Raw genomic sequence first — 13,456 nt, 5'->3', positions numbered from 1 at the left:
TATTTATTTTTTTTGGAGACAGAATCTCACTAAGTCGCCCTCAGTAGAGTGCTGTGGCATCACAGCTCACAGCAACCTCAAACTCTTGGGCTTAAGTGATTCTCTTGCCTCAGCCTACCAAGTAGCTGAGACTAGAGGCACCAGCCACAACACCCAGCTATTTTCTTGTTGTAGTTGTCATTGTTGTTTTGGCAGGCCCGGGTTCAAATCCCCCAGCCCTGGTGTATGTGGCCGGCACCCTAACTGCTGAGCTACAGGCACCAAGACCTTATTAAATGTTTAAAAAATAATATTCATAGATACTAAATTTTGTCAAATGCCCCTTTAGCATGTCTGAGATGATCATACCAATTTTTTCCAGTTGGTTCTTAATCATGATAAATCTCATTAGTGGTTTGTGAACATTAGCCATCCTTCCATTTCTAGAATAAATCCCACTTGGTCATAATGTATTATTTTGTTCAATATACTATTGGGATCTAATTTTTTTTGAGACAGAGATTAAAGTTGTCACCCCAGATAGAGTGTCATGGTGTCATAGCTCACAGCAACCTCCAACTCGGGCTCAAGTGATCCTTTTGCTTCAGTTTTTCTATTTTTAGTACAGACAGGGTCTCACTTTTTGCTCAGGCTGGTCTTAAACTCATGAGCTCAAGCAATCTACCCACCTCAGCCTCCCAGAGAGCTAGAACTATAAATTATAAGGCATGAGCCTCTGTGCTCAGCCATTTTTTTTTTTTTTGAGACAGAGTCTCATTTTGTCACCCTTGGTAGAGTGCTGTGACATCATAGCTCACAGCAACTTCCAGCTCTTGGGCTCAAGCGATTCTCTTGCCTCAGCCTTCCAAGTAGCTGGGATTACAGGTGCCCACCACAATGCCCAGCTATTTTTAGAGTGCCTGTAATGCTGGCATTCTGCCAAGGCAGATGGATTGCTTGAACTCTGAAGCTCTAGACCATCTTGAGCAAGAGTGCTCATCTCTACTAAAAAGAGAAAAACTAGCCAGGTGTTGTGGTGGGCACCTGTAGTCCCAGCTACTTCAAAGGCTGAGGCAAGAGGATCCCTTTAACCCAGGAGTTTGAGGTTGCTATGAGCTAACCTGATTCCATGGCATGATAGCCTGGGGTAACAGAATGAGACTTTCTTCTTCTTCTTTTTTTTTTTTTTTTTGCAGTTTTTGGCTTGGTTTGAACCCACCTCTGGCGGGTTCAAACCCAGCCAGCGCCCTACCCTTTTGAGCCACAGGCACCACCCTATTTAGTAACTTTTTAAGTATGTTTGGATAACTTGGGTATGTGAATTTCTTTTTCAACTGTATAGTTTATAAATTCTACATGCAGATCAAGTATTTTCCTTGAAAACTTAGCATACAAATTGAGACATCTTCTATGTATAAAATGCCCACCACGCTAGATTTTAAAGAGAGTGCAAAGAAAAACAAAAAGAAGGCGGCGCCTGTGGCTCAGTGAGTAGGGCGCCGGCGCCATATACCAAGGGTGGCGGGTATGAACCCGGCCCCAACCAAACTGCAACAAAAAATAGCCAGACAGGGCGGCGCCTGTGGCTCAGTGAGTAGGGCGCCGGCCCCATATGCCAAGGGTGGCGGGTTCAAACCCAGCCCCGGCCAAATTGCAACAAAAAATAGCCGGGCGTTGTGGCAGGCGCCTGTAGTCCCAGCTGCTCGGGAGGCTGAGGCAAGAGAATCATGTAAGCCCAAGAGTTAGAGGTTGCTGTGAGCTGTGTGATGCCACGGCACTCTACCTGAGGGCGGTATGTGAGACTCTGTCTCTACAAAAAAAAAAAAAAAATAGCCAGACATTGTGGTGGGAACCTGCAGTCCCAGCTACTTGGGAGGCTGAGGCAGGAGAAATCTCCTAAGCCCCAGAGCTGGATGTTCGTGTGAGCTATGATGCCACAGCACTCTACCAAGGGTGATAAAGTGAGACTCTGTCTCTAAAAAAAAAAAAAAGAAAGAAAGAAAAATTGGGGTTACATAAAAATGAAGAGATAAACTGCAGAATGAGAAAAATATTTGCAAAGTATTCATCTGACAAAGGAATAATACTATGCTGGAATATATGAAGAACTCAAGCAACTCAATAATAAAAAACTGAAATAATTGGCTCAGCATCCATAGCTCAGGGGCTACGGCACCAGCCATATATACCAGAGCTGGTGGGTTCGAACCCAGCCCGGGCCTGCCAAACAACGACAAGTACAACCAAAAATAGCTGGGCATTGGGCACCTATAGTCCCAGCTACCTGGGAAGCTGAGACAAGAGAATCACTTAAGCCCAAGAGTTTGAGGTTACTGTGAGCTGTGACACCACAGCACTCTACTGAGGGCAACATGGATGGGACTGGAAGTCATTATGTCAAATGAAATAAGCCAGGCCCAGAAAGACAGATATGGAATTCCTTACTCATATGGGGGCTAAAAATGTGGGTCTCATGGAGGTAGAGAGTGAAATAGTGGTTACCAAAGGCCAGGAAGGGTGGGGTGGGGATGAAGAGAAGTTGCTTAGATATATGCACAGTTAGATACAGTTAGGTAAGTTCTAGTGTTCAATAGTGCAGGAGGAAAACCATCGTTTACAATAATTTACTAAATATTTCAAAATAGCCAGAAGAGGGCGGCGCCTGTGGCTCAGTCGGTAAGGCGCCGGCCCCATATACTGAGGGTGACGGGTTCAAACCCGGCCCCGCCAAACTGCAACCAAAAAATAGCCGGACATTGTGGCCGGCACCTGTAGTCCCAGCTACTCGGGAGGCTGAGGCAAGAGAATCGCTTGAGCCCAGGAGTTGGAGGTTGCTGTGAGCTGTGTGAGGCCACGGCACTCTACCGAGGGCCGTAAAGTGAGACTCTGTCTCTACAAAAAAAAAAAAAAAAAAAAGCCAGAAGAGAGGAATTATAATGTTTCCAACAAAAACAAAACATAAATGAGTAAGGCAATGGATATATTTTTTTACTCTTTTTATCTTTTTTTTCTTTTTAAAAGTTTGAGACATGTGGGCGGTGCCTGTGGCTCAGTCGGTAAGGCGCCGGCCCCATATACCGAGGCTGGAGGGTTCAAACCCAGCCCCAGCCAAACTGCAACCAAAAAATAGCCGGGCGTTGTGGCGGGCGCCTATAGTCCCAGCTACTCGGGAGGCTGAGGCAAGAGAATCGCTTAAGCCCAGGAAATGGAGGTTGCTGTGAGCTGTGTGAGGCCACGGCACTCTACCGAGGGCCGTAAAGTGAGACTCTGTCTCTACAAAAAAAAAAAAAAAAAATTTTGAGACATGTTACTACATCACCCTGGGTAGAGTGAGGTGGCATCGTAGCTCACAGCAACCTCAAACCCTTTGGCTCAAGCCATCCTCTTGCCTCAGCCTCCCGAGTAGCTAGGACTACAGATGCCTGCCACAATCACCTGAGTAGTTTTTTTTTTTTTTTTTAGAGATGGGGTCTCACTCTCATTCAGTCTGGTGTGCAACTCCTGAGCTCAAAGAATTCAGCTGCCTTGGTCTCCCAAAGTACTGGGATTCATTCATTCATTTATTTATTTGAGACAGAGCCTCAAGCTGTTGCCCTGGGTAGAGTGCTGTGGCATCATGGCTCACAGCAACCTCCAACTCCTGGGCTCAAGCGAGTCTCCTGCCTCCACCTCCCAAGTAGCTGGGACTGCAGGTACCTGCCACAACGCCTGGCTATTTTTTGGTTGCAGCCATCATTATTGTTTGGCGGGCCCCAGCTGGATTTGAACCCTCCAGCTCAGGTGTATGTGGCTGGCGCCTTAGCCGCTTGAGCCACAGGCACTGAGCCTATTTTTCATTATGTTTGAGACGGAGTCTCACTTTGTTGCCTAAGGCAGAATACAGTGGCATCATAGCTTATAGCAACATGAAACTCTTAGGCTCAAAGCAATTCTCTTACCTCAGCCTCCCTGGAAGCTGGGACTATAAGTGCCCCCCACAATGCCCAGCTATATTTTACAGATGGGGTCTGGCTCTAGCTCAGGCTGGTCGTCAACTTCAGGCAATCCACTCCCCTTAGCCTCCCAGAGTGCTAGGATTATAGGCATGAGCCACTGTGCCAGGTCCATTTTTACTATTTTGACCATTTTATTCAGAAGAAAGTTCACAAGCGACATTTTAACCATTTTTAAGTATATAGGTCCGTGACATTCAGTGCACTCACATTGTGCAAATGACAGCATTACCCATCTCTAGAACTTTCTCACCCCTAAATAGAAAGTCTGTACCCATGAAACACTAACTCTCTATTGCCTCTCTCTCTAACTTCTCCAATCTCTAACCTTCTTTCTGTTTCTATGAATTTGCCTATTCTAGGTAACTCCAAGAGGTGGAATCACACAGTATTCGTTTTCTTGTGTTTTACTTCTCTTAGCATAATGTTTTTAGGGTTCCACCTTGTTACAGCATGTATCAGAATTTCCTTCCTCTTTAAGGTTGAATAACGTCTTTCCACATTTTGTTTATCTGTCTGGAACATTTGGGTGGTTTAGAGCTTTTGTCTTTTGTGAATAACGCTCACTGCTATGAACATTGGTGTGCAAATATCTATCTGCTTCCCTGCTTTCAGTTCTTTGTGGTATACACCTAGAAGTGAAGTTGCTGGATCATGTGATAATCCTATGTTTAATTTTTTTTTTTTTTGTAGAGACAGAGTCTCACTTTATGGCCCTCGGTAGAGTGCCGTGGCCTCACACAGCTCACAGCAACCTCCAACTCCTGGGTTTTTAAGCAATTCTCTTGCCTCAGCCTCCCGAGTAGCTGGGACTACAGGCGCCCGCCACAACGCCCGGCTAACCTATGTTTAATTTTTTAAGAAACTGCCATACCATTTCCACAGAAGCTGCACCATTTTACATTCCCATCAGCAAAGCAAAAGGGTTCTAATTTCTCTACATTCTTGCCAATGGTTTCTATTTTCTGTTGTTTTTTTTATAATAGCCATTTTTTTTTATAAATAGAGTTTCACTTTGTCCCCCTCAGTAGAGTGCTCTGGCATCATAGCTCACAGCAACCTCAAACTCTTGGACTCAAGCGATTCTCCCAAGTAGCTGGGACTACAGGCACCTGCACAATGCCTGGAAATTTTTAGAGATGGGGGTCTTGCTCTTGCTGAACCCACAAGCTCAGGCAATCCACCTGCCTCTGGCCTCCCAGAATGTTAGGAGTAGAGGAGTGAGCCATCACGCCAGGCCCTATAATAGCCATTCTAATGGTTGTGGTCAGATTATTCTTAAGCCTTACGCTAGTAAGTTTGTCAATTTTCTTTTTCTTTTTCTTGAGACAGAGCCTCAAGCTGTCGCCCTGGGTAGAGTGCCATGGCATTACAGCTCACAGAAACCTCCAACTCCTAGGCTCAAGCAATTCTCTTGCCTCCGCCTCCCAAGTAGCTGGGACTACAGGCACCCACCACAACGCCCGGCTATTTTTTGGTTGCAGCCATCATTGTTGTTTGGCGGGCCCTGCCTGGATTCGAACCTGCCAGCTCAGGTGTATGTGGCTGACACCTTAGCCGCTTGAGCCACAGGCGCCGAGCCAGGTTTGTTAATTTTCACACACATACACCCCAGATCTGCCAAGATTTTTATGGCAATTAGGGTAACTATAGATTGGGGGAGAATTGCCATCTTATTTACTTATTTATTTATTTTTGTTTTTGAGACAGAGTCTCTGTCACCCTGGCTAGAGTGCTATGGCAGCATAGCTCACAACAACCTCAAACTCTTGGGCTTAAGGGATCCTCCAGCCTCAGCTTCCCAAAGTGCTGGGATTGCAGGCATGAGCCACCATGCATGAGCAGATGAGTTATTATTTAATGGGTACAGAGTTTCTGTTTTGCAAGATGAGAAAGGTTCTGGATATAAGCGGTAGTGATGGTTATACAATAATGTGAATGTGCTTAATGGTACTGAATTGTACTCTTTTTTTTTTTTTGTAGAGACAGAGTCTCACTTTATGGCCCTCGGTAGAGTGCCGTGGCCTCACACAGCTCACAGCAACCTCCAACTCCTGGGCTTAAGCGATTCTCCTGCCTCAGCCTCCCGAGTAGCTGGGACTACAGGCGCCTGCCACAAAGTCAGCTATTTTTTTTTTGGTTGCAGTTTGGCCGGGGCCGGGTTTGAACCCGCCACCCTCGGTATATGGGGCCGGCGCCTTACCGACTGAGCCACAGGCGCCACCCTCAATTGTACTCTTAAAAAAGTTTCATGTAGTAAAATTTTTTTTTTTTTTAGAGACAGAGTTTTACTCAGTTGCCCTCTGTAGAGTGCTGTAGCATCACAGCTCACAGCAACCTCCAGCTCTTGGGCTTAGGTGATTCTCTTGTCTCAGCCTCCCAGTAGCTGGGACTACAGGAGCCCACCACAACACCCAGCTATTTTTTGTTACAGTTTGGCCAGGGCCGGGTTTGAACCTGCCACCCTCGGTATATGAGGCCGGTGCCCTACTCACTGAGCCACAGGCAAGCGCTCATTTATATGTATCTTAGCCACAACTAAAAATAAATACACACTTTTAAAAAAATCCAATGAAATAGCACAGTGTCTCATGCCTGTAAGCCTAAGTACTCTGGGAGCCAAGGTGGGTAGATTGCCTGAGCTCAGGAGTTCGAGACCAGCCTAAGCAAGAGCGAGACCTTGGCTTTACTAAAAATAGAAAAACTAGGACGGTGCCTGTAGCTCAGTGGGTAGGGCGCCAGCCACGTGCACCAGGGCTGGTGGGTTCAAACCAGCCTGTTGAGGTTGCTGTGACCTGCGACACCACGGCACTCTACCAAGGGCAATATAGTGATACTCTGTCGAAAGAAAGAAAGGAAAGAAAAACCAGCTGGGCTTGGTGTTGGGCACCTGTAGTCTCAGCTACTTGGAAGGCTGAAGCAAGAGGATCTCTTGAGCCCAAGAGTTTGAGGTTGCTGTGAGCTATGATGATGCCATAGCATTTTATCTAGGGTTACAGAATGAGACTTGGCCTCAAAAAAAAAAATAAATAAATAAAAAATAGCTTTCTTTCCAACTTGGGCCCTGCAGAATGGCTCCTGCAAAGCGTGGCAAGAAGAAGAAGGGCCGGTCTGCCATCAACGAGGTGGTGACTCAAGAATACACTATCAATATTCACAAGCACATCCATGGAGGGGGCTTCAAGAAGCGTGCCCCTTGGGCACTCAAAGAGGTCTGGAAATTTGCCATGAAAGAGATGGGAACTCCAGATGTGCCCATTGATACCAGGCTTAACAAAGCTGTCTGGGCCAAAGGCATAAGGAACGTCCTATATCGTATCCGTGCGTGGTTATCCAGAAAACGTAGTGAAGATGATTCACCAAACAAGCTCTGTACTTTGGTGACCTCTGTACCTGTTACCACTTTCAAAAATCTACAGACAGTCAACGTGGATGAGAACTAACTGGTGATTGTCAGACACATCCAATAAAATTATAAAGTAAAAAAAATTAAAATTAAATTAAAAATAAAGTAAAAATTAAAAAAAATCCAATAAGAGCTTTTTTCACTGGCAACCATTGACTGCAAAGATAAGAAGAATCTTTTTTTTTTTCTTTCTGAGACAGTCTCAATTTCTTGCCCCTGGTAGAGTGCTGTGCTGTCATAGCTCACAGCAACCACAAACTCTTTGGGCTCAAGCAATCCTCTTGCCTCAGCCTTCCATGTAGCTGGAACTATAGGTGCCCACCACAACCCACCTGGCTATTTTTTACAGATGGAATCTCACTCTTGCTCAGGCTGCTGTCAAACTCTCATGAGCTCAAAGGATTCACATGCCTCCTAGGATTACAGGTATGAGCTACCACACCCAGCCAGAGAAGAAGCATCTTAAAAGCAATAATAATGTTATGAGAAGTCGTCTTTTTTTTTTTTTTTGTAGAGACAGTCTCACTGTACCGCCCTCGGGTAGAGTGCCGTGGCGTCACATGGCTCACAGCAACCTCTAACTCTTGGGCTTACGCAATTCTCTTGCCTCAGCCTCCCAAGCAGCTGGGACTACAGGCACCTGCCACAATGCCCGGCTATTTTTTTGTTGCAGTTTGGCCGGGGCTGGGTTTGAACCCGCCACCCTTGGCATATGGGGCCGGCGCCCTACTCACTGAGCCACAGGCACCGCCCATGAGAAGTTGTCTTTAAAGATCAAAAAGAGCACGCCTGTAGTCCCAGCTACTCGGGAGGCTGAGGCAAGAGAATCGCCTAAGCCCTGTGAGCCGTGTGATGCCACAGCACTCTACTGAGGGCCATAGGGTGAGACTCTGTCTCTACAAAAAAAAAAAAAAAAAAAAAGATCAAAAAGAGCAAAAGAAGGATTGGCATGAGATGAGAACAACTTCCCTATTCTTAGAGGAAGACAGTCCTGACAATGTAGTCAGGTTTGTATAGAAAAGTTAAGGGGCTGTCCTATTTTCTTCTCTGAGTAAATAAGGTTAAGTCATAGGGAATGAGAGGGAGTAGAGGGTGTCAAAGATTTGAAGAATAAAAACAGCGTACTTGCTGCTATACTTTGAACATTCCCTCCAAAACTCATGTTGAAACTTCATCTACATGTGACAGTATTGGGGGGTGTGTGAAGACGTGACTGTATCCCAAGGGCTTTGCCTTCATGAATGGATTAATGTATTCGTGCATTAATGGGTTACTGGGAAAATGGGTTTTCAGTGGTGGCCTTATAAGAAGAGGAAGAGAGATGTGAGCTAGCATTAGCACGCTCAGCCCCTTCACCATGCATGCTCTGCCCCACGGTAGGACCACCACAGAGAGTCCCCATTAGGAAGAAGGCACTCACCTTGACCTTCGACTTCCCTTGCTTCCATAACTGTAAGAAATAAGTTCTTTTTTTTTCTTGAGACAGAGCCTCAAGCTGTTGTCCTGGGTAGAGTGCTATGGCATCACAGCTCACAGCAACCCCCAACTCCTGGGCTTAAGCGATTCTCCTGCCTCCATCTCCTCCAGTAGCTGGGACTACAGGCACCCGCCACAATGCCCGGCCATTTTTTGTTTGCAGCCGTCATTGTTGTTTGGTGGGCCCGGGCTGGATTTGAACCCGCCAGCTCAGGTGTATGTGGCTGGCGTCTTAGCCACTTGAGCCACAGGCGCCGAGCCATAAGTTCTTTTTCTTTATAAATTACCCAGCTTCTGGTAACTTTCTATAAGGCAGAAAAGACAAACTAAGATGCTTGCCAGTGTGAATATGGGAGGGGGAGGAATCGCCAGAGGACTGCAGTGGGATGGCTGGTGATGTTGAGGGCACATTTGAGTTTGGTGATCGTTTAGTGATAGTGCAACTACTCTGCCCTATAATGTGACTTTTCCCAGTCCCTATAATGTGACTTTTCCCAGTAATGCTCAATTATTTGGGGGTAAGCCTGGAAAAAAAAACCCGATGGGTGGGCTTTTCTTCTCCAAGACAGGGACACTCCAAAGACAGACGGGCAGAGGAGTGTTAGGTATTCTAACATGGCAAGAGTGTTAGAAATTCTGGATCATGGAGTCAGTTCTAAACAAGGAGGAAAGTGAAAAAAGGAGGGCTGATGAAATAAAGATTTCTTTTTTTTTTTTTGTAGAGACAGAGTGTCACTTTATGGCCCTCGGTAGAGTGCCGTGGCATCACACAGCTCACTGCAACCTCCAACTCCCAGGCTTAAGCAATTTTCTTGCCTCTGCCTCCCAAGTAGCTGGGACTATAGGCGCCCGCCACAATGCCCAGCTATTTTTTTTGGTTGCAGTTCAGCCGGGGGCCAGTTTGAACCTGCCACCCTTGGTATATGGGGCCGGCGCCTTACCAACTGAGCCACAGGCGGCCCGAAATAAAGATTTCTATCAGGGGATGTCAAGGTCACAATGGAAGTTGCTAAGAAAGGAAGAGGTAGCTTGAGGTGTGAGATTCGTATAGAATTTGTGGTAAACAGACAGAGTCTGCCCCTGCCAGAGCCAGAGTCCAGCTGGCCAGTCTGACCATGAGGGAATCAACATCTCACTGTCCATCACTTGGGAAGTTCTTTAGAGAAATGAGAATTTCAGAACACCATCAGGAGAAATGAGGAAAAGTTCCCAGGAGGCAAGTAGATTGTAAAAAGACGTGTTAGCCAGAGAATAGCCCAGCAGGGGTGTCCAGCCAGCAGGCACAGAGGGCTTGTTTTTGCTAATCTGTGGTGTTCGATATCACAAAAAGTCTGTGTGGATCTTTTCCCTTTTTGCTAACCATTTTGTTAGTGTCTGTTTATTTTTATTTATTTATTTTTAGAGACAGAGTCTTCACTTTGTCGCCCTCAGTTCTACTGTGGCATCACAGCTCACAGCAACCTCCAGCTCTTGGGCTTAGGCGATTCTCTTGCCTCAGTCTCCTTAGTAGCTGGGACTACTAAAAAAAAGTCCAGCTATTTTTTTGTTGCAGTTTGGCCAGGGCTGGGTTTGAACCCACCACCCTCAGTATATGGGCCCAGCGCCCTACTCACTGAGCCACAGGTGCTGCCCTGTGTTTTTGTTTTTAGTGTGTGGCCCAAGACAACTCTTACTCTTCCAATATGGGGCAGAGAAATCAAAAGGTTGGACACCCTGAAATAGTCCAATGCTTTGATGACATCATGCTGATAAAACCTAAATAACAGAAAGGAGCAGATACTCTGTTGTCTTAAAAGATATATCTGTGGCTCAGCACCTGTAGCTCAAGCAGCAAGGTGTCAGCCACATACAGCAGAGCTGGCAGGTTTGAATCCAGCCCTCTCAAACAACAATGACAACTACAACCAAAATATAGCTAGGCGTTGTGGTGGGCGCCTGTAGTCTTAGCTACTTGGGAGGCTGAGGTAAGAGAATCACTTAAGCCCAAGAGTTTGAGGTTGCTGTGAGCTATGACACCATAGCACTTTAGCCTGGGGCAATAGAATAAGGCTTTCTCAAAAAAAAAAAAAAAGGAATATTCCCTCCAAATAAACAAGTTACTTAAACCCTTTGCCACTTATTTAAGAGAGAAAATCCCCATTACAGCAGGTATTTTTTTTTTTTTTTGAGACAGAGTCTAACTATGTCCCCCTGGTAGAGTGCCGTGGTGTCACAGGTCACAGCAACCTCAAACTCTTGGGTTCAAGTGATTCTCTTGCCTCAGCCTCCCAGGCAGCTGAGACTATAGGTGCCTGCCACAATGCCCAGTTATTCTTTATTGCAGTTGCCATTGTCGTTTAGCTGGTCTGGGCTGGGTTTGAACCTGCCAAACTCAGAGTATGTGGCTGGCGCCATAACCACTGTGCCACAGGCACCAAGCCAACAGCAGGCATTTTTGCAATTCTTTTTTTTTTTTTTGGCCAGGGCTGGATTTGAACTCGCCACCTCCGGCATATGGGACTGGCGCCCTACTCCTTGAGCCACAGGTGCCGCCCAACAGCAGGCATTTTTAAGGCTGTTTTGTTCTCAAATAAGAGGCACTCAGCAATATTCGTTGATGAATAAACGTTCAAATAGGCCCAAAGTAAGATCTGTGTGATATCGGCTCGGCACCTGTGGCTCAAGCGGCTGAGGCACCAGCCACATACACCTGAGCTGGCAGGTTCTAATCCAGCCCAGGCCTGCCAAACAACAATGACGGCTGCAACCAAAAAAAATAGCTGGGTGTTGTGCAGGCACCTGTAATCCCAGCTACGTGGGAGGCAGAGGCAGGACAATCGCTTGAGCCCAGGAGTTGGAGGTTGCTGTGAGCCGTGATGCCACAGCACTCTACCCAGGGTGACAGCTTGAGGCTCTGTCTCAAAAAAAAAAAAAAAAAACAGAAAAAGAAAAAGATCTGTGTGATATTATGATATATTACAAAACATGCCAGGTGCCTCATACCTATAATCCCAGCCACTCTGATACAGAAGGATCACTTGAGTCCAGGAATTTGAGGCTACAGTGGGCTATGATTGCACTACTTCACTCCAGTCTGGGTGACAGAGTAAGACTCCTTCTCTTAAAAAAATAAAAATAGGGCGGTGCCTGTGGCTCAGTGAGTAGGGCACCGGCCCCATATGCCAAGGGTGGTGGGTTCAAACCCAGCCCCAGCCAAACTGCAACAACAACAAAAAAAATAGCTGGGCGAGTAGCTGTAGTTCCAGCTACTCGGGAGTCTGAGGCAGGAGAATCGCGTAAGCCCAAGAGTTAGAGGTTGCTGTGAGCCGTGTGACGCCACGGCACTCTACCCGAGGGCGGTACAGTGAGACTTTGTCTCTACAAAATAAATAAATAAATAAATAAAAATAAAAATAAAGAAAAGAAAAAAAGAAACATATGTTTGGTCTCCATCTACAGTTCCTGGCCTGGAACTTTTAAAACCTTTATAGTTTTTCTGAGCGATTGAGGTGAGAAAAAAAAATTTTTATTATTCATAATAAGCCCCTTCCAGGTACAACTGCGTTTCCACTAATTTCTGACTTTTTTTTTTTTTTGTAGAGACAGAGTCTTACTTTACTGCCCTCGGTAGAGTGCCGTGGCGTCACACGGCTCACAGCAACCTCCAGCTCTTGGGCTTATGTGATTCTCTTGCCTCAGCCTCCCGAGTAGCTGGGACTACAGGCACCCGCCACAACGCCCGGCTATTTTTTTGTTGTTGCAGTTTGGCGGGGGCCGGGTTTGAACCCACCACCCTCGGTATATGGGGCCGGCGCCCTACTCACTGAGCCACAGGCGCCGCCCCTACTTTCTGACTTTTGTTGGGCCCTGAGTGGCTTCAGGATGAGGGTTCATAGATCAGATGACCACTTTGCCAATCTCTGTCAGCCTCTTTCCTGAGTCTCTGTAGGGCTCTTTCATAAGCAAAGTGGCCAAGACATGAATTTTCCTCCGTGAAGCTTTGCCAGCTATGTCACTGATGCATGCCCACTTCACTGGCAGCAGTAGCTGCTGAGCCTCTAATGTGGTACAGTGTCCTAGGAAGGCCAGCCAAATACCTGGTCACCTGAGGATTACACTGGACCTCTTTCGCCGTGGATTGGGCAATGAGTTTTTCCTTCTGAGAATAAGTAACTCTGGGCTTGGTATTTACTTTTCTTGCCCTTTGCACTTCTGCCAACAGCAACATCTGTGTATGCACTGAATGGGCCTATTCACCACCATGTTCACCCGTACAATGTTGCTTCTGATCAAGGAACTCAGTTTATTAGGACATGATGTGTGTGGGTGGGGTGTCCATGTACCCCAACCTAGAACAGAAGCACAGCCTGTTTGAGACTGGGTTACAGTGTCAGGTTAGAGACAACATCTTTGGGGCCAGGGTGCTGTCCTACAGGAGGAGTAAACACTCAGACCCAGTGGCACACACACACGATGCCAGGTTACATAGCCCTGGGAACTCAAGAGTGCCGTTCCATAAGACAACACCCATTGAGTCAGTCTTCAAATGTTTGCTTCCTGTTCCTGCCACCCTGAACTTTGCTACCGAAGGGTTCTAGTGCCTGAAGGGGGACTGCTTCCACTA

The 13,456-nt window shown here is 46.4% G+C and overlaps 1 protein-coding gene across 1 annotated transcript; it reads left to right on the top strand.

The window, feature by feature from the left end:
- Positions 1–7,033: 7,033 nt before the first annotated feature.
- LOC128597374 (60S ribosomal protein L31-like) lies at positions 7,034–7,414 on the top strand. The gene has a single exon (XM_053607706.1). It carries the CDS (start codon positions 7,043–7,045, stop codon positions 7,412–7,414), a length of 372 nt encoding a protein of 123 aa, XP_053463681.1. The 5' UTR covers positions 7,034–7,042.
- Positions 7,415–13,456: the final 6,042 nt, after the last annotated feature.

Source organism: Nycticebus coucang, chromosome 10 (assembly GCF_027406575.1).
Source record: "Nycticebus coucang isolate mNycCou1 chromosome 10, mNycCou1.pri, whole genome shotgun sequence".
In the NCBI taxonomy this organism is placed as follows: domain Eukaryota; kingdom Metazoa; phylum Chordata; class Mammalia; order Primates; family Lorisidae; genus Nycticebus; species Nycticebus coucang.
Note: the sequence above shows the minus strand (reverse complement) of the source record. Positions and strands in the feature narration are given on the sequence as shown.

Excerpts from the sequence above, each read along its gene's own strand:
- LOC128597374 (XM_053607706.1), top strand. The coding sequence starts at position 7,043 with ATGGCTCCTGCAAAGCGTGGCAAGAAGAAGAAGGGCCGGTCTGCCATC.